The sequence below is a fragment of the Artibeus jamaicensis genome, unplaced genomic scaffold (genome assembly GCF_021234435.1).
Source record: "Artibeus jamaicensis isolate MK-2021 breed Jamaican fruit bat unplaced genomic scaffold, CSHL_Jam_final scaffold_1019, whole genome shotgun sequence".
NCBI lineage: Eukaryota > Metazoa > Chordata > Mammalia > Chiroptera > Phyllostomidae > Artibeus > Artibeus jamaicensis.
Genome location: NW_026522025.1, coordinates 18,718,162 through 18,739,453, shown reverse-complemented (window position 1 = coordinate 18,739,453; position 21,292 = coordinate 18,718,162). Strand labels below are relative to the sequence as shown.

Genomic DNA, 21,292 nt, shown 5'->3' with positions numbered 1-21,292 from the left:
CCGCGCTGCCCACGGCCGACGGCGCGGCTCCTGCTGGGCGCGAGAGCCCGGCGCCGCGGCGGCCGACGCAGCCGAGTCCCCGGCGGCTGCGCCCGCACCATGGGAGGCAGCCCCGCCCCGGCACCAGCCCGGGTCGCGCCCGACCTTCGCCGCCTCCCGCGCGCCGTCTACCTGCTCCCGCTGCCGCTCCCCGGGCGCCGTCCCGTCCTCACCTCGAAGCCGACATGAAGGAGGCCCGGGGCGACGGGAGCGCCCCTTTCTGCGCCCGTCTCAACTACTCCTACCCGGGCCTGTGGGAGCCCGAGCGCTCCGCGGAGGCGCGGGGCAACCTCACGCGTGCCCGGGACACCGGAGAGGATTGCCGCTCGGTGTCCGTGGTCTTCCCGATCACCATGCTGATCACCGGCTTCGTGGGCAACGCGCTGGCCATGCTGCTGGTGTCGCGGAGCTACCGGCGCCGGGAGAGCAAGCGCAAGAAGTCGTTCCTGCTGTGCATCGGCTGGCTGGCGCTCACCGACATGGTCGGGCAGCTGCTCACCAGCCCCGTGGTCATCGTCGTGTACCTGTCCAAGCAGCGCTGGGAGCACCTCGACCCGTCGGGAAGGCTGTGCACTTTCTTCGGCCTGACCATGACAGTCTTCGGGCTCTCCTCGCTCTTCGTCGCCAGCGCCATGGCCGTCGAGCGGGCGCTGGCCATCCGGGCCCCGCACTGGTACGCGAGCCACATGAAGACGCGCGTCACCCGCTGTGTGCTGCTCGGCGTGTGGCTGGCGGTGCTCGCCTTCGCCCTGTTGCCGGTGCTGGGCGTGGGCCAGTACACCATCCAGTGGCCCGGGACGTGGTGCTTCATTAGCACCGGAGGAGGTGGCAACGGGACTAGCTCCCCCCCGAACTGGGGCAACCTTTTCTTTGCCTCTACCTTTGCCTTCCTAGGGCTCTTGGCGCTGACCGTCACCATTGCCTGCAACCTGGCCACCATTAAGGCCCTGGTGTCCCGCTGTCGGGCCAAGGCCACGGCTTCTCAGTCCAGCACCCAGTGGGGCCGGATCACGACTGAGACGGCCATCCAGCTCATGGGGATCATGTGCGTGCTGTCGGTCTGCTGGTCGCCACTGCTGGTAGGTAGTTCCTGGTGTGCAGAGGGCTGGGTGGGGCGCCTGAGGACGATAGAGACTTCTCAAAGTGACATCTCCTGCACAGATGTGTTTGCAGTCACACGGCTTGGGGAAGACTTTCTGTCTGAACAATCTTGGTTGAAGCTTCTGAGTTGAGTTCCTCACTTAACTTGCTGAGCAACTTCAAATGCCATCCATTGCCTTAGGTTCTGGTTACACACATATGGAGACCACAGGGGCACTCACACTGTAATCGGAGGGAGTTAAGAGAATACCCAGGTATGAGTTCAGTGCCGGTACAGAGATGGAGGTTTCTCCTGGGCATATTGGCAATGACAACAGTAACCTGTGGCTGCGGGTTTCCCCCTTATTTCAAACACCCCTCCCAATGCTGAGGTGACTTTCTGCAAAAATCCTTTACCTGTGACCACAGGCAGACACAGCCCTCTTGCAGGTTCTGAGCCTCTGTGCACTTTTCAGCACAGCCCACAATTACCTTCCTTGAAAGCTCACTCTAGACCAGAGGCAGGAGAGTAAAGGTGCATCTGTGGTTGGAGCCAACCTCAGCCATTGAGAATGATGTTGGACCCCCTAGGAAATGCTTGAACTGACAGTCATTGGACCCTCGAAGTTTTGTAACTCCTGATGGCCAGCCTTTATTCACCCTTGTGGAACCTATTCAGGACTGGGGGCCCGGCCAATCCTGGCATAGGAGGTAGGGATTTCGTCACTTCCCAGCTCCTCAAAGGGTGCACAGTCTAGGAGCAAGTGATGTTTCCACAAGCGCTTTGTAAAACAGCCTCTCTTACATCTCACTTCCCTCTGTCACTTTTAGTTGGAGATTTCTGTGGGTAAGTACTGTTTACTGATGCCTGATGGATGGAGACTGATTTAGGCAGACTGGCTTGATAGGAGTTATGTTGCAAAAATAGCGACTTGACAGATATGACACATTATATATTGGACCTGGAAGTTTATTAGACAGTTGTGAAAAACTTCTGAAACCCATGGACACACGTTTTCAGAACCACACACATTTAGTTTTTCCTTTTAAATTGTGGTAAAATACACGTAGCATACAATTTACTACTTTACCTATTTTAAGTGTACAGTTCAGTGATATTAAATACACTGACGTTGTGCACCACTTACAGTTTTAACTCTCTTGTATTAAAAATAGAACCATAGTCCCACCCCCCCACCCAGCCTCCCCATTCATTGGACAAAGCAGATATTTCAGAAGGCCTGCGTTTCACTGGTGCAGTATATTTGGAGCACAAGTCTTGGCTCCAAATCGTTGACGACGTGTGATGACAAGGAGAGTTCAAGACCTCCAGGGCCCACTGGCTTACTCTCAGTGCAAGCACTTCCTAGGGGGTCCAGCATCATTCCAAGTGCCTGAGGCTGGCTCCAACCACAAGCCGCTATTTGGTCACAGTTCTGCGTTCCAGGAGCTAGAACTCAGGCTGATGTCATCACCGTGGTGTATCAAAACCAGCACCAATTTTAGATATACTTACTTCTATGGTCGAAGAACGGAGTGTGTAGGTGGTCAAACTGGGGAAAAAGAGTTGTTATATAATGAACACTTTAATAAACTATGAAAATTAACATAACTTTAAAGGCAATGAAGAAAAATCTGAATTTTTCAGGACTGTCATTTGAGTCCCACGTCTCCGAGTTGGCTCTATCATATTCTTTTTTATCCTGGAAAAAATGCAGTTAACTCATATGAATAAAATGCTTACCCATACAGTTAACTGAATGTATAGATTTTTTTAAAACTAGAAGACATACTATGCACAGTATTGTGTCTTTTACTTTAAAACTTTAATACCATGAGCTTAGTGGCCTTGGAAGAATTTAGATCAGTTCTGTGAATCGTAACCTAGGATGGCCAAACTTACTCTCTTAAGACAGACTATTTGGAAATAGCCTTATTTAATTTCAATTATTACCTACATTCAAACAGATCTACTGGTTTGCAGCCTGTTTTTAGAGATCCTATTAATTCAGATCTCATGAAAACATTAAACTTAAAACATGCTTGATTATATCAAAGAGGAGAAATTAAAGATTTGCAAAATGGGTACTTTTTAAACTGAAGCAAATAATTCTATCTTCTGTTTTGTGCGCCGTTGAAATTAAATCTCTAAATATCTTCAGAAAGCTCTCCACTAAAAAGCAGGAATTATTTCAAAGGAAAGAAAGAAACTGGCCAAACCACTTTCTTAATAGGTGAGGGAATTATAAGAATGAAAACACTAGAACTTAGTGAATTGAATTTGTAGTGTATTAATGTTAAAGTGAGAGATTGTTTTCTACATCTTTTTCTTAACTATGGGTGAAATACAGATTCCCTATTGGCTTTTGTTGAGTTGGGAATCATCCAAACTCCCCCCTTAAAAGAACCCCGAGTATATTTTATCCTGGAAGTCTGTCATGATTATAACAATATTCAGTTGTTACTGCCAGAAGACTTAGCAGAGAAGAGAATAAGAAAATATTGCAACTGCTACAAGTTCCCACCACATAAATATTTAAATAGAGGTTCTCTATGTTGCCAATGAAAGGTTTTTTACCTCTTATTTTTTTCAGACACCTTACAAAATACAAGATGTGAAACCGAGTGAGAGTACAGTGGAAAATAGTGTCACCGTGTCTATGATTCTTAGTCCTATTTCTGTTCATTTGTCATTCTTTGGAATTAGTCCGTTGACTCAGCAATGCAATCTGTTTGACTTTTTATTGTTGTTATTAGTATAATTATTTTTATGCACCACAGTCACCAAATAGTTCTGTTATTTGACATGATAGCCAAGATTCCAGAAGCAGCAATAACCTTGGGTGAGTGCTGAGAAAAAGCTATGAGTACATTTTGTGCTTTTATAAACCAGACATTCCTCATACAGGTAGAATATGGCTAACACTGGAGCTATCTTAAAAATAGTAAATATAAAGTAACTATCGACCATGTAAAAAGTGAGGTATGAGGAACACAGCCACTCATTTATAACAGGAACTGGACAAAAGCAGTCTTAGAAACGTTTGACTTTGATCTTGAACCAGCACATTCCCTGCTCAGTGTCTGCAGATGTAGACATGGACGCTTGGACTCAAGAACATATTTCACAATGTAGATGTAACTTTTTTTAAAATTTAAGGCATCACTGATATATTTTGACAAATAAAATGTGCCTGAAATATACTACATGTGATAGACTTGCTTTACAGAAATAATGCTGTTTTATACTATAAAAAAGTTTTGTTCAATTACAAATTTTCCGTACCTATAAATTTCTGCCATATTAAGCTTATAGTTTCAGGGGAAATGACTAAACATGTGCATTGGCATTATAGGAAACATCTATAATTTGCTTTTATAAGAATTGAAATTATTTTCGATTCTTTACATTTTTTGAGTTTACTATCATACATTTTAGGTACTATGCAAGGGGTATTAAGTAGACTTACGAAAAACGGTCAAAGTTGTAATCTGTTCAGAAAAGCAGAATTCCCACATTTACGAGTGAAACAATTAGAGAAGAGTACAAGTTAGGATGTAATGAATGAATGCCTTTGACTCTGGGAAGAAAGTCCACCTGAGTTTGCCAGAGGAGGCTTCCTGGAAGAGCGGGATGGCACAGCTTGAACCCGGAGCTGAGAGCCAGTGGGCCCGGGAGCCCAGCGGGAGAGAGCAGAGCACGCGCTGGAGCTGTGGGAACGGCGGTGTGGGAAGCTCGGGGCCACGTGAGGTGGTTAAGGGGAACAGAGGATGAGGATGGGGTGTTTGGGTTTTGTTTTACCAGTAGGCCATACAGCCTCCATTTTTATTTTATTTTTTTAATAGGGGAGAGAATTTTGAAAAGACCGGCGGTGCAGTAGAGTGTGAATAGGTGTGGGCAGGGCGAGGGAAAGTGACATTCGTTATGGCTCGCTTCTTCAGGCCGTTAGGACTTTAGGTTAGAGACAGTGGGAAGAGATGAGTCAGAGGAGGAAAGGTGAGAGAGAACTAATGCTATCAGAAATGGTCGATTTTAGGAGTGATTGATTCGACAAACATTTCTTACCTAGCTACTACCTCCTATTCACTGTGAAAATTTACCTCATTGGACTGCGTCCTGTAGGAATGGCAGTACTTTCTGTATCATTCCAATAAAGAACTGATGCAAAGAATATTAGAATTAGAATAATTAAGGATATCTGACTCTGAGTTTATTCTCAATTTTGTTGTGTATTTGCTTGCTTAGCTTACATAGAGGTGATGAATTATAGTCTTATATGTCTTTCTGTCATATATGCAAATTATATATCTTTGTATCTATAAAGTACAGGGGTAGGACTAACAGATATTTAAGGTCTTTATTTATGTTATTCTCAGGTGTTCTTATTTGGGAGAATCATGGTTCAGTAAACCAGAATGAGAAACTTTGGAAAAAGATTGGTAGATTGTGTTTTGTAAGAATGGGAACCCTGAGTGACTAGGGCTTTTGGACACAGTATATTAAGGTGGTGGATTATCTAAATGATATATCGAGGAAGCCCAAGTAACTTGAAGATTGAGATAAATCAAATCTAAAAAACACAGATTTTTTTAAATTTGGAGTTTATCAGAGAGAGCCAAGAATTAAACAGTTCTTAAGCCATCAGATTTGAAGAAATTCAGATGGCCTAGAGTTGTAGCACAATTGTGAGTCATTGGCTTTTCTCTTTTGAAAAAGCTGCGAAGGTCAACAACTCAATTATGAAAGTTTCCACAGGTTTGGGTTTCTGGGAATAGCACTCAGGAATACACACTGCAAACATTTGTAACAGACGATGATGATTCTTCTGGGGGTGCTGAGGCGTAGGTATCCTCTTTCAGTTTTCAGATAGGCCTTGCATTACAGGGAAGCAGTGGGAGGGAAGTGCCCCCCAACACTTCTTACATTTCTGTCATATTTTTATAATCCACCAGTGTTCCATGTTTATCTCATTCATGCCTTGTGCTTCTTGAGGATTATTAGATGGCCTCTCAAGTCCCTCTTTTCCCTAGAAAATTCCAACTTTCATAGAGTAAAGAGGATAATCAAAGAAGTCTAATTTTTCTTGGAATTCCTCTTATATCTTGTCTCCTAAGTGTATGTGACATTTTATAGTAAACATTGTAATCCATTCTTATATGGAAATGATCATTGGACAGCATGGGACTTTTTTGTTTTATTGTTTATGCTACTATAGTCGTCCCAATTTTTCCACCTTTGCCCCCCTCTGCCAAGCCCCCTCTCCCATAGTCCATCCCCACACCGTTGTCCAGGTCCTTGGGTCCTTCATGTATGTTCTTTGACTAATAACACCTTCACCTTCTTTCAAAGATACCCCATTTCCCTCCACCCCTCTTACTGCTGTCAGTCTGTTCCAGGATTCTATGCCTCTGGTTCTATTTTCCTCATTTGTTTGATTTGCTCATTAGATTCCCCTTATAGGTAAGATCATAAGGTGTTTGTCTTTCACTGCCTGGCTTGTTTCAATTAACACAATGCTCTCCACTTCCATCCATGCTGTCACAAAGGGTAGGAGCTCCTTCTTTTTTTCCACTGCATAGTATTCCATTGTGTAAATGTACCATAGTTTTTTAATCCACTCATCTACTGATAGACACTTAGACTATTTCCAAATCTTGCCTATTGTAGATGGTGCTGATATGAACATAAGGGTGCATAAGTTTTTTGGAATTGGTGTTTCAGGATTCTTAGGGTATAATCCTAGCAGTGGAGACACTAGGTCAAAAGCAGTTCCATTTTTAGTTTTTTTGTGGAAATTCCATACTGCTTTCCACAATGGCTGCACAGTCTGCGAATGCCACCAACAGGCTACTGGGGTCCCTTTTCTCCACATCCTCTCCAGTACTTGCTGTTTGTTGATTTATTGATGATGGCCATTCTGACAGGTGTGAGGTGATATCTCATTGTGGTTTTAATTTGTTCCTCTCTCATGGCTAGTGATGTTGAACATTTTTTAAAAAGATTTTTTATTTATTTATCTTTAGAGGGGAAGGAGAGAGGGAGAGAAATATCAATGTGTGGTTGCCTCTTGTGTGTTCCCTGCTGGGAACTGGCCTGCAACCCAGGCATGTGCCCTGACTGGGAATCGAACCATGACCCTTTGGTTCATAGGCCCGCACCCAATCCACTGAGCTACACCAGCCAGAGCTAATGTTGAGCATTTTTTATATGTCTACAGACCATCTGTATGTACTCTTTTGAAGAAATGTCTATTCAGGTACTTCACCCACGTTTTAATTGGATTGTTTGTCTTCTTGGTGTTGAGTTGTGTGAGTTCTTTATATATTTTGGAGATTAAATCCTTGTCCAATGTATCACTGGCAAATCTGTTCTCCCATACAGTTGGATCTCATTTCATTTTCATGATGGTTTCCTTAGCTGTGCAGACGCTTTTATTTACTACAAAAACGACAACAGGAACAAAAAATAAAGTACCTAAGAATAAATTTAACCAAGGAGGTAAAAGACATGTACTCAGGAAATTATAGAACACTAAACAACAAAAAGGAAGATATGAATAAATGGAAGCATATACTATGTTCATGGATTGGAAAAATTAACACAATTAAAATGTCCATACTACCAAAGCAATCTATAGATTCAGTGCAATTTATATTAAAATACCAATGGCATATTTCACAGATCTAGAGTGAATACTCCAAAAATTTATATGGAACCAAAGAAGATCCCAAACAGCTCAGCAATCTCGAGAAAGAAGAACAAAGCAGGAGGGATCACAATACCTGATATTAAACTATACTACAAGGCCACTATAATCAAAACAGTCTGAGATAAGAACAGACACATAGATCAGTGGAACAGAATAGAGAGCCCAGAAATAAACCCATGTCTCTGTGGTCAACTAATATTTACCAAAGGGGCACAAGCATAGAATGGAGTGAAAATAGCCTCTTCAATAAATGATGTTGGGAGAACTGGAGTGGTACATGAAAACTAGACCATTGCCTTACACCATGCACTAAAATACACTCGAAACAGATAAAAGACTTAGATGTAAGTTGTGATACCATAATAATCCTAGCAGAAAACATTGGCAGTAAAATTGCAGATACCTCCCGTAGCAGTATTTTTGCTAGTATATCTCCTAGGGCAAAGGAAATAAAAGAAAAAAATGGGACTATATCAAATTTAAAAGCATGTAACTTTTTAATGAGAGAGATGCACACACCAGGGAAAGTAGCACTGTGGAGTGAAAATTCTCTGTGACTCTGCTGTCTTTACTCAGAACACTTCTCTCTCCATTTTTCCCACTTGCCGCTTTACCCCTCTGTCATTCCGTAAGAGCTGCCAAGCAGCCATCCCTCCTGGAGTGGCTAAGGTCTCAAGCGAGAAGTTGCTTTGATAGAGAAGCCTTTCCTGATCCTCTCTAGGCTTGATTGGGTACTCGGGCCCTTTGACCTCACAGCACCGACCTTGTATTTCCCCGACACCATGTGAGTAATACTTCATTGGACATACTGGTTAATTGACCTCCTGAGGGTAGGTACAGTATCAGTCTTGTGTGCTGATTTTGTTTTCCGTAGGAACCATAATTGCCTGCCATGCAGATGTACCCCATGCATGCTTGTTACCGCCCCATCTAAGCACCCAGATCAGAAGACAGGGTCTGGTTCTGTCCCAGTTACATGAGCTATTAGTTGTGTGACCTTAGATAACTCACTTGATATTTTTGTGACCTATTTTCTTCTCTTCTGTAAAATAGTAATTAAAACACCTACCTAGTCCATTTCACAAGATTGTAATGAAAACCAAGATACATGCATATGAGCATAATTGGAATATTCCTTCTGTATTAGGAATACTATTGTGATGTTTTACTGAATGATAATGTCGACTTGTGTTCAGATAGACCTTTCCCTCAGGAACCTGGAGAAAACGGACAAGTGATGTTTTACAGTGTGATTAGTTATAGTTCACTGGGGGAAAATGTGGTGGAGAATATAACTTTTCAGAAAAAAAATAATAAAATAAAAAAAAAGGTAAGTCACAGGTGCATGAATTTTTACAGGGAATTGTAATTCGTGCCTCCTCCTGTGCCCAGCCACCATCTCTGTGCTCGCCTGTGTTCTCTCAGCTCTGGAACACTTTTCCCCTCACAGCTGCCAGTTAACCCTCTAAGTCTAACAAGTGCTGGATCCCATCTTCCCTCGCTGGTGAACCTGAGCATAACCACCACCTTGTGCTCTGCACACCGCTGCCACAGGTCTGACCCAGGTCTCCTTTCTCTCCAGGGCACTTCAAATACAGGCACCTCTTCCTGTGTTTCCTGGTGTGCTCAGACATGTCCTCATGCAAAGGTTCGAGTCAAATTCATTGTATGCCTAATTATTGTCCTAGGTTAGCTCATTCCACACACTTCTTAAGGGTAGAGCCTGTGCCTCCGTTTGCCTCATTTTCACAGGTGATCCGCAATGTTGAGGCGGAACAGAATCACTCACAGCTCAGAACTGAGTTTACACAAGCCTTAAATCAAACCAAGGTGTGAGAATCGTACAGTTGTAAACTGTCTCACAGTTTGGCCAGGTCCGGACTCGGCATTAATATTGTTTTCAACCTACAGATAACACAGCCTACAAATTTACCATCAGTCGGCCCACCCAGAGTTTCTCTTGGGCAACATTCATAAGGAGGACATTTCAATGGCTGATCTCAGTGTTTATTCAAAATCATATATTCTTTTATCAGCACTGATTTTTTTAAAAGATTTTATTTATTTACATTAGAGTGAGGAGAAAGGAGAGAAAGGGGGAGAGAAACATTAGTGTGCAAGAGATACATGAGCAGTTGCTTCTTGCACACCCACAACTGGGGACCTGACCTGCAACCCAGGCATGTGCCCTGACTGGGAATCAAACTATTAACTTCTCAGTTTGTGGGCTTAAGCTCAGTCCTCTGAGCCACACCAGCCAGGACAACCAACCAGCACTGATTTTTATGGTAGGTGTTTAAGGATCATAAATCTGACCATAAAAGTTGGTGACCAAAATGGAAGACGGAGGAGGCTTGGTTTTTTTCACACCTTAATTCTGTTAAAAAGGAAAAAAGCAGTTATTAATTTAAGTAGGAGTCATGTAATAATATAAGTACAGGATAAATTCTTTAACAAACACCATTACTATTTTTAAAAATCTTGTTAATATAAAAACAAAAGGTTAAGCAAGCAATAATTGATTAAAAAATCAAGTATGATTTTAAAAACATACTTTCCACTAATCCTTGGATACTTCCTGTAGATTTGATCTTTTTGTTCCTCTTTCCGAATACCTAGGAAGTATCATTTTCTGTGGTTGAGAATGTGCTGCTGTTGGTGTGATTCATACAAATTTGGAAAAAGAAGTATGATATATTGTTAATGTTGGAAATAATTAAAGAGAGATTGTGAAAAATCAGATGCATTTTGGGCAATTCGCCAGATCGTAGAGTAGAGCCCTGCCGGCAGTCTTGAGGTGTGAAATTTCCCTGGTAATGTCCTGCTAACACCACCTTGTTTGAGTCAGGTAGATTTCCCCAAATTGATGAGTGTGTCAGCAAGTGCTAAGGTTAGCGATTAAGTGACCACCAACTTGTGGGCACTCCTGTTTCGTGTGAGGAACAAAGTAATATAACTGAAAAAGCAGGTGAGGACCAGGAAAAGATTAGAGCACCGGAAGGCAAGAGACCTGGCTGGGTTCTGGTCATGACTTTTCTGCCACATGATAGAAGTCACTTTATCTTTCTGGTTTTCTCTTTCCTTGTCTGTAAGATAAAACAATGATAAACTCTAACCTTCTCTTCAGCTCTGACTTCCTGTGGCTCTAAGTGGATAAAATCATCCCGTCAGACATACTGTATTAGATGCATGGAGGAAAACACCCAAAGACTTCTTAGGAAGAAGCATAAAAAATGTAAGCAAACAGACAAAGTAGACCTTGCATTTTTTAATACAATCATTCAATAAGTATTGCTTGAGTGTTGCTGTATGCCTGCGACTTTGCTCACCGTGGTGATACCATGGTGACCGGGGCTGAATCATATGGTTGTATGAGTTGAGCAATTACATAGCACTAGGAGGCCCTATTCACACTGTATTCTACGCAAGTGCTGTTCCTTCTAACAGTGCTATCCTTGGTAGCCCCGATGGTAAGCCAGGCAGACATGCTGTCTTCTTTTGTGAAGCTTTCAATATATTAAGATAGACAGTAAATAAACAATCATGCGAATAAACAAATATAACCAGTCTGATGGGTCATTACTGTGGTTTCCCACTGCCACACGGTTCCTCTATTTCAGATTGGCCTTGTTTGGGCAGCTGCTTGCTCACTTCTGCTGGAGCACGTCCCTGCCCAGGCTGCAGTGCATGTGTCTGCACTTGGATGCCATCATTAGAGAGAACCTGAGTGCACTCCAGCCACAAAGCTCAGCAGTAATTCCCAGAGAGCAACCAATGTGCTAGAAAGTATGGACCCAGAGGGCAGCTGGCCTCAGGCCACATTCTGTCCAGAATCAGCCCTCCCTTTCAGGTCCTTAGGCTCTGGGTTGTACTCAGATCACCTCCTGACAAGTTTCCCTTTCCTGATAAAACAATGGATTGTCTTTTAAGACTTTTCATATCTTTCCTTCTAATAAATACAGCCAAAGCCACCCTGCTCCAAGTTTCTTGTGAGAAGAGGTTAGCTCTTGGCTTTTTTTCCTTTTTTTCCAGAAGGCCCTGGGGTCCCAAAGCATAATGGTCTACCTCTTCCCAAGTGACCAGCCGTGTGTACCAGGAGCATTATGAGGATTTTCCTTTGTTATATCACATAAACTTCTGCCATGTAAATCTACCTATTCTACATTTACCAAAGTAAATAATTCTTGCTTCTTTAACACCTGCTCCAATGGGACTTGTTCTGCCCACTGGAACAGGGAAGTGGGGGGCAGCTGCTGGCGTTCCCTTCCACACATCACCACAGCAGTCAGGTGCTAGGAAGGCAAGAAGGAGAGGGTCGAACAGGACCCCTCGATGTGTTGGTAAAGAGTGAGGTGGTTATAGATGGCCTTGCTGAGAACATGTCATTTATGATGAACCTTGAAAGAGGACACTTTGAAGGAGAAAGTGGTGTGTGAAGGCATCAGTGTATATACAAGAGCTGGAGTCATTGGAGGAACTGAAGGAAGGCAAGATGGATGGATTTGCGGGAGGAAAAGAGAGTGACTTCCAGGTAAGGCTAGGGAGGTAGGCAGGGCCAAACTGCAGAACCTTGTCATTTTTGTTTGGAAGTTTGGGTTTTTATCTTAAGTATGATGGAAAGCAACTAAAAGCTTTGAGTGACAGAATGGTTTGATCTGCTTTATGTATTAAAAGATCACTCAGGTTTACCTTATGAATTAGAGAAGTAGGCATTAGAGCCCTTTGGACTGGGGTCAGATAGAGATATGGAGACTTAAAAAGGAAAAACATTTTCCTTTAAGTGTTGCTTTAAAACAAGGAAAGGACATGACAGCATAGAATTGGTGGGAGGAGGCTGTCTATGCAGAAGCACTGAATCAAAAATTGAGCCGGGTGTGCTGGGAATAGTAATCTGTGTTTGTTGAAGTCAAGAAATATTAGAGTCTAATGGGGAAGGGGAAAGGAGGGGACGTGCACTGGTAGATTGCACTGAAGACTGGGAGTAACATTTTGTATTTCATTTTGGATGAGTTGTATTGCTTTTCTATACTTATGTTTCATATTTGTATGATAAGAGGGTTCACATTATAAAATCTCTTGGTTCATAAAATCACTGAGTGAAACAACCATGTAATGTTTAGTCTCTTTCTAGCTTGGTGAAATTGTCTAAGCTTTGAACACCTTTACTTATCGGAAATTTGTTGCTTTTTAAGAGGCACAGATAATTTTCTAAAGGCTAAGCATTGTACCAGGCTTTTTCTCACAGATAATCTTCTTTATTTCTTACAACATTTTGAAGTAGGCATTATTAGCTCCAATGTATAGATAATGAAAAAACTAAAGCTGAAAGAGGTTGAATGACTTGTTCAAATTAACAGACCTAGTAAGTTTTCAAGATGAGATTCCAAGGCCAAGCTGTTTTCCCCAAGCATCAGAGTAGCCCAAATTCACCTTAAGTTGTTCTTTCTCTTAGAAAAACTTAGCGCTGGCTGGTGTGGCTCAGTGGATTAAGCACCGGCTTGTGAACCGTAGGGTCGCTGCCGGTTCAATTCCTGATCAGGGCACATGTCTGGGTTGCAGGCCAGGTCCCCTGTAGGGGGTGTACAAGAGTCAATCACACATTGATATTTCTCTCCCTCTCTTTCTCCATCCCCCTGTATATAAAAATAAATAAATAAAATATTTTTTAAAAGAAAAAATTATTTCCTTTACATTGATTGAGCTAGAATGATACTAATTCTAGTCCTTGGTTTCTATGGAATAATACTAAATTTAAATAGAGACATGTTTTATTTTTTTAATTATATGATACAATAGTTCTATATTAGTTATCAAGGAGTTACACTAACTTTACAAACAGCAAAATAACATGCAATAATCTTGACAATGTCAAGGACAGCAGCTGTGATCTAGTAAATCATTTAACCAACACTATTAAACATCACTTCTGTGCATATCACTGCGCTACAATGGTGTGGCCCTTGTCCGCAGGGAATGTGTTCTCTACAGAATGATTCCCTAGAGAAACTTGAGGTTTTGACTCAAAAAGGCAATGTCATTTTTCATTGTCAATTTTGAATATAGGCATCAAGCTGAGTATCATTCATAATTTATCTATTCATTCATACATTCAGTGATTATTTGTTGAGTACCTACTAAGTTTAAGGCACAGTTCTAGGTGCTAGAAATATAGTAGTGCAATAGACTAGTTTCCTGCTCTCAAGGAACATGAATTCTAGTCGAGGGAGAAAAGCAACCAACAAATGAGTAAACTGGGAGTTAGATTATGATAAAAACTCTTAAGAAAAGAATATAGCATGATAGGATAGAGGGAGCCTGGGAGACTTCTGTATATTGGGTTGTGGAGGAACAATATCTCTGAGAGGTAACATTTAAACTCAGTCCTGAATGAAAGGAAAGAACCAGTGAACAATCTACAGGAAGAGCGTAGGCAAAGGGAACAGCAAAGGCCCTCACCTCATGTATTCAAGGGATAGAAAGCACACCAGCATAGCCGAAGTGCAGTGAGAGAGGACGTGGAATGCTGTAAATTGAGCCCAAAGACCGTGTTGGGCCATGCAAGTCTGTACTACGGAGTTTCAACATGATTTTAAGAGAACACTGAAAGGTTTGAAGCAGGGAAATGACATGAACGGATTTACATTTTTAAAAGATCCTTCCAGAAGCTGCGTGAAGACTAGATTGTAGAAGGGCCAGAGTGGGAGTGGGGAGAGCAGGTATTGAACTTGACCAGGTGAGACGATAACAGCTGGAATTAGGGTGGAGAACTGAAAGTGTCTGGAAGACAGAGTTATACGACATTCTGAGATTTCTCTAATGCCTGCTCTGTGACTTTGAGAGGAAATCGAGCCCTCTCTTCACTGTGGGTCTGGTAGTGAGGTGGATATCTGTCCATAAATGATTTTCCATTTAGCTCCTTAGAAGGGAAGTTATTGATCCAAGCTGGCACAGCTAGTAATGAGTAAAGTCAGGATTAAGTTCTATCTAATGGGTACACTATTTTTTTTTCTGAGACATGAATCAGAACAGTCACACAGAGAAAGATAAGCAAGCAAAGTTTGCTCACAAAATAATAGGATGCCACAAGAATCATGAACCCCAGAAGAAGATTCAGACCAAGCTAAAGTAAGCTAGCTTCAGGAAAAAAGAAGAAAGAGAAAGGCAGTTGTACTGTGTTCTTTTTTTAAAGCCTTTTGTTAAAAGGTATTGTAATATTTACAGTCTGCATGTGGGTTTTAATTTTGCTTTGATAGCAATACAATGTTTCAGTGAAAACATCATCTTAAAGCATTGTTTCAACATAGGTCTTTCCTTCCTTCCTTCCTTCCTCCCTCCCTCCCTTTTCTCTATCTCTCTCGTTATTGTTCTGTGAATACAAGAAACAGACATGACATACATTCTCACAATCCCGCTTCATCTGCAAAGACTAATGTGAATTCTATTAAGCTATGATTAAAGATTTAGGCTCACACAATTGTCAGAAGTGAGTTAAGAGTATAATGTTAAGTTTACAATGAAACAGAGGTGGCTGTGTCAGGATCTGAACGCTCACACTATGTTAGGACCATAGTAAGGAGACTGGAGAAGAAAAAAGAAGTCCTTTCTTGAATTTTCCATAAAGGGCGAGTTATAATCTGGGTTTGATGTTAATCTGGCAATTTACACAGTAGGTGTGGTAACACCCAACATGCTGGGTGGCGGACTTCTAAATTTATTTAATGGTAGCAATTTTCTCCAAGAATAGACTAAGGATTTGCCTGGATTTAGAAATAAATTTCTTAATGTTAGCTTTTGTTCTATAAAAAACATCAGGGAATATTTTGAAAAAATTTCCCCTAGCATCTGTTACTAATTAAACTTTGCTGTAGATCAGTGTTAGGAAGTATGGGAATATCTTTTGACTTCAGAGCTCTAGTCTCCTTCCTAAACTTGGTTCTCGGTTGCAAACATCAGAATCCGAATTCCAAGTACAGAGGGCATATGTGGAAGGGATACTGGGGGCTCAGAGGCCATAGGAAGCTGGCGGCCCAGGTCGGGAAGAGAGGCCAGACCCAGGCTGTTCTGGATGCCGAGGGTCAGGCGCCACAACCCTGCTGCAGTTTGCTGCATGCTGCTGCCTGGATCTGACATCTAAGAGCTCCCTCTCCTTGGCATGGCTGTCTTAAGATTCAGACTCCTGGGTGCGAACCTGACTGCTCTAGCCAGTTCTTTTTCTTCCTTTGTTTGATTTGCGTTTGTTTTTATCCCCTGGCTGTATCAAGGGCTCACTGGAAGGATCAAGCCCCTGCTGCTGCTTGGTTTTTAACTGAGAGATACTAGTGGAAAGTAAGTGCTGGGAACTCTGGGATCTCTCTCCCACCTAGACGACGTAGGAAAAGTGTTTCGGGATTGGGATATTAATAATAAAAGGTGGGGGTTCATTGTTACCATATAATTAATTTTTAGAAACATTATGACAAGCGTCACTTTAAGGGGGAGTTCGAGTGTCAGTGAGGCTGGTGGAGAGGAAGCCGAGAAAACCCCACAGAACAAAAGCACACGTGTATTGAATGCCCACCCTGGGCAAGTACTTGGGAATTACCATGTGAAGCCCTTCACATATATTATCTCATTAAATCTTTACAACTACTGATTAGTTTGGTAATTTTTATCTCTGTCTTTTCAGTTGCAAATTCTAAGATTCAAACCATTAGACAACTTTCTCTAATCATAGCCCCGGAAATTGGAAAAGACTAGGCCTTTTAATGCTATCATGTTCTGTCTCATATTGGTTGTCTCTTTTTTATTAATCAAAACATTTTTAAATGACGACACTGAAAACGTGCAAAAAAGAACAGGTTGGTTGAGCGCGGCCCATAACCACAGAAGCTGGCTGGGCCCCGCAGTCGCAGGGACCGAATGCTTCCCGCACAGCCGCCGTCGATTCATGCTTGACTGGCCCTCTCTCTTAGGGGCTTGGGTTTCTGCAGAAAATATTATAAAAATCTATGTGCAGGTTGACAGGAATTTTTGGTTGTCTTACAAAAACCTGTTAGTGGATTCTGTTCACTGTGACACCTTCAATTGAGCATTTTCTGTAAAGCTGTGGGTCAGTTTCATCCACTTCTGTCTGTCTGTTCAGGCTTAGAACGTCCGCGTGTAGTGGTAAAGTTTGACTAGGCAAACATTTTTCAGCTAGTACAATTCACAAATATTATTCTTTTTAACCAAACTATTTATAAAACAAATAAAACTGTTTATTGAGCTCCCTTTGCTTAGGGAGAAAGTGTTTGACTACAGTCAAAATTAGAAAATGTGTTTTGACAGTTTTAAAACTTCCAGAAGGATACAGTGCATTCTTGCAAACCTGTTTTCATCTTTCTTTTTTAAAATTATAAAGAAGAGAAAGAGCCTTAGCAAACTGCAGTGTATTCACAGTGACTCTCTAACATGGAATTCAGGCATGTTACTCTCTAGTACCCCGTCATCCAGGTTAAAAGACTTCATATTCCTTAATTTAATCATAAAGTCTTGGATTTGTCCACATTTGCCATTCATATTCCATTTCTCCCCCAGCATCCTTACCGTTAGTCATATACATCTATTCGCAGTTCCTAGAATGATTCACAGTCTCACTGTTAGCAGTATGAACACCTGGTCTTTCAAACTCTTCAGAAGTGTCTGCAACTTTGGGGGCAGTGCTTCCCTGCTCCTGGAGGCCGATTGAAATGCCCCTCCTCTATAGTCCATAGTGCTGGTGCATACCTTTTGCACTTAATTATGTACAATTACATTTACAGCTATCATAATATTTATAATGGCAGTGAGGATTATTGTCAACAGTAGGCAAATGCTTACTTTACTATAGGCACTGAGTAAACCATTTCACAGACATAATCACATCTCATTCTATCATAGCACTATAAGGGGATGTTATCTCCTTTTACAGATGAAGAAATCGAGATGTTAAGTAACTTTTCCAAGGTCACAAAGTTAACAAAAGGCAGAGTTGACTTTCACATCCAAATTTGTCTGATTTTATAGCCTATGCAATAAACCACTAAACTAAACCTCCCCCATTTATTTGTCTAATTCACTATAAACTGCTTAAAAGTAGAGACTTTGCCATATTTGTCAATAAATCTTCCTGGAACACAGCAGTCACTCAGTAAAGGAACATGGGATGAATAAAGAAAGAAAATTGTAATAAAGTGGGAAGGACACTCGATTCAGAATCAGAAAATCGGGGTCTAAATCCTGTCCTTAAGAGTTTTCCATATATTAGATATTTTCCAAAGAACGTCTTGTATGTATGCAAACCCCACGAGCACATGCAGCAGTTTGGTGAAGGCCGGAGAGGGCACCAGTGGCTGGGTGGAGGCGGCGGGATGGGGGACGTCTGTAACAGTGTCAACCAAAAAAATTTAAAAATACTTTTATTTACATTAAATGGTTTTTAGTCTTCACATAAATCTTCAAGGAGATGATATTCTGTTTTTTTAAATTTTATTTCATTTTTTTACTTGCTAGGTAAGCAATTTGCTTTAAGGCCCACAGGCAGAGGTACTGAGAAAATTGGACCCAAGTGTTTTTGATTCCAGAAGCACAACATGCCTTGTACCTAATGACTGGTGGGTCCTATTTATACAGTAAAAGTTGTGAGAATTTTTAGAAACATATTCTTTGCTTTATTTTTTAATTTTTATTGTTTCCACATTGTTGATAGTAATAAAAATGCTTAGATTAAAAACTACCTTTCAGATAGACATGGATGAGAGACACACCATTGCTTTTGCAATGAAGAGAGAAGTTAATTAGAAGCAGTGGAAGAAACTGCTAAACAACAAACAGCCAGCCTCTCCAATGCCTGGTGTCCAAAGAAGGAAAAGACAAAAACAACGTTTGGGAAGGTGCCCTAGGCATAACAATTAAAGAGTGAGGAGTTTCAGCAACAACAGGAAACAGTACAAATAACAAATGAAGGGGAAAACAGTGCCTCAAGATATGCATGGTTTCACCATGTTTATGTTGCCTGCAGTCATTATTAGAGATGTCATAATACAGAGGCTTCAGAATAAAAAACATAAGTGCAAAGCCAGAGTTCGAGCAGCCTTCACCATTGGCTAATCCAGAAGCTCAGCATGGGTATCAAGGACCGTGGCTCGTTCCATCTTTTGCAGTCTGTGGTGTTGGCCTCATCCTCTCTGTGGCTTATTCCCTTCAGCTGGTAGGATGGTTGCTGATATGTGCTTCTAGTTCACCTCTAGCAGGAGAGAGGTGTGTTTGTCTATGGCTCTCTCCTGAAAATAAACTTTTTTCCCAGACAACCCTGAGGAATGTCCTCTTGGAGCTCATTGCCTAGTATGGGTTCCCAATATCAAATCTGGCTGGTGTAGCTCAGTGAATTGAGTGTGGGCCTGTGAACCACACGATCCTGGTTGGTTCGGTTCCCAGTCAGAGCACGTGCCTGGGTTGCAGGCCAGTTCCCAGCAGGGGACTCCCGAGAGGCAACCGTACATTGATGTTTCTCTCCTTCTCTCCTTCCCTTCCCCTCTAAAGATAAATAAATAAAATCTTTTAAAAAATTAGTTAAGTTAAAAAAAAATCTGATCTGGGCACATTCTGGTAGCTAGGGAAGGGGTCTGCCCTGAAGCACTTAGGTTCCAATGAAACTAAGTGTGCTGAGGGGAAGGGGAGATGGGAGAATGGGTGCTGGGTAGGCAACTAACTGCATTGGTAATACCTATGCAGTTTAATTGAGAGGATATATATATGGAAGGACCTCTAAAAGTATAGAGCAGTGGATCTCCACTGTCCAATATGGTAACACTAGTCGCATGTGGTTATCACACACTCGAAATGTAATTACTTCAAACTGAGATATAGTGTAAGTATAAAATACACACCAGGTTTTGGAGATTAAGTGCACAAATAATGTAAAATACTCATTAATAATTTTTATATCGATTACATGTTGAACTGCTATTTCAGATATATTAGGTAAATTAAAACATATTAAAATCAGTTTGACATGTTTTTATTTACTTTTGCAAAATAATGCGGTTACTGTAAAGCTTAAAATTATATATGCGGCTCACATTTACGGTTTGAATTACATTTCTTTTGGATACTGCTTCATTAGACCAATGACTTTCTAATTATTTTAGGCAAGGAAATTATTTCAATAAATATATATTGAAAAAATAAATATTTTTAGAGCAACAAATACAAGCAGAGCTGCTCTGATTCAATGGAGTGGGGAGCTGGGTATTTCCACCTCTCAGTCACATCTATTCACCAATTCCTGCAACTCATTCTTGAAAATACTTACATGAAATAGAGATTATAAAGTGAAATCTTCAAAAAATTATATTTCCTAAGATAATAGTAAGAATACCTTTTTAATTACTTTAAGATCTTCTCTACAAAGTTAAGTAGCAGAAATAAAACAGGCGGTGATGGGCCATATGATCTCATCTTTAACTGGAACATAATCAACAAAAGAAAAAAGCGAACAAAATATAACCAGAGACATTGAAAGTAAGAACAATCTAACAATAGCCATAGGGTAGGGGGAAGGGGACAGTGGGGAGAAAGGTTTTCAGGAACTACTATAAAGGACACATGGACAAAACCAAGGGGGAGGGTGGAAGCGAGGGAGGGAGGTGGGTTTGGAGGGGGTGGTGGAGAGTGGTGGTGGGGAAAATGCAGACAACTGTAATCGAACAACAATAAAATAATTTGAAAAAGAAGATTAAGGAATTCTTCCATGTTAAAAGAAACTTATGAGACATAAAAATTAAATGTGATATATGACCTTGGTAAGAAGGCTGAACCTGAAAAAAAAAAAAAACCCATGAGGGCCATTATTGAAACAAGTGGCAGAATTTCAATATGGACTGTGAATTAAATAATAGTATTGTATCTATGTTAAATTTCCTAACTTTGAGCATTTTACTATGAATATATAAGGAAAGCTCTTAGGAAATATAAAATGAAACTTTTTGGATAAAGACAAGAAAAAAACCCTGCCTTCCTTGAACTCACACGCTAGGAGGGCGCTAACGGATTCAGGTGTTGGGATCTCTTTATCTTCTCAGCGGAGCCTGTAATCCTGGTAGGAACAGAGCCCCGAGTCATGAGAAACACAGGCTGCTCCTTCGCATTTGCTTTCTTCTGGCTCCTGTTGCGTACTGTGTTGTTGGACCAAATGGTAAGGACCAAAATAGGTCTACAGATGAGACAAAATAAGCCTAAGGAGGGGGGGGGGGAGTAGCTTAGAAGATGAATAGGTTATAAGTTTCCATTTTCCTGCATAACTCATAATGTGAATTTAATCTTCTTCAACCTTTCCTTAAACCTGGTACAAACTGTAAGCACTCACCATAATTTAATAATTCTAATTTAATCATTAGAATTGATTTTGTAAATTCTAATTCCCTGAAAAAGAAAAGCAGGATCTTTTCAGAAGAGCATTTTGAAAA

The 21,292-nt window shown here is 41.3% G+C and overlaps 1 protein-coding gene across 2 annotated transcripts in view; it reads left to right on the top strand.

The window, feature by feature from the left end:
* Window positions 1-224: 224 nt before the first annotated feature.
* PTGER3 (prostaglandin E receptor 3) overlaps window positions 225-21,292 on the top strand; it is a 79,385-nt gene continuing 58,317 nt past the window's right edge. For both annotated transcript variants that reach the window (XM_037139962.2, XM_053655482.1), the window contains exon 1: window positions 225-1,118. In XM_037139962.2, the coding sequence (XP_036995857.1) occupies window positions 225-1,118 (894 nt within the window). The remainder of the gene's footprint in view (window positions 1,119-21,292) is intronic.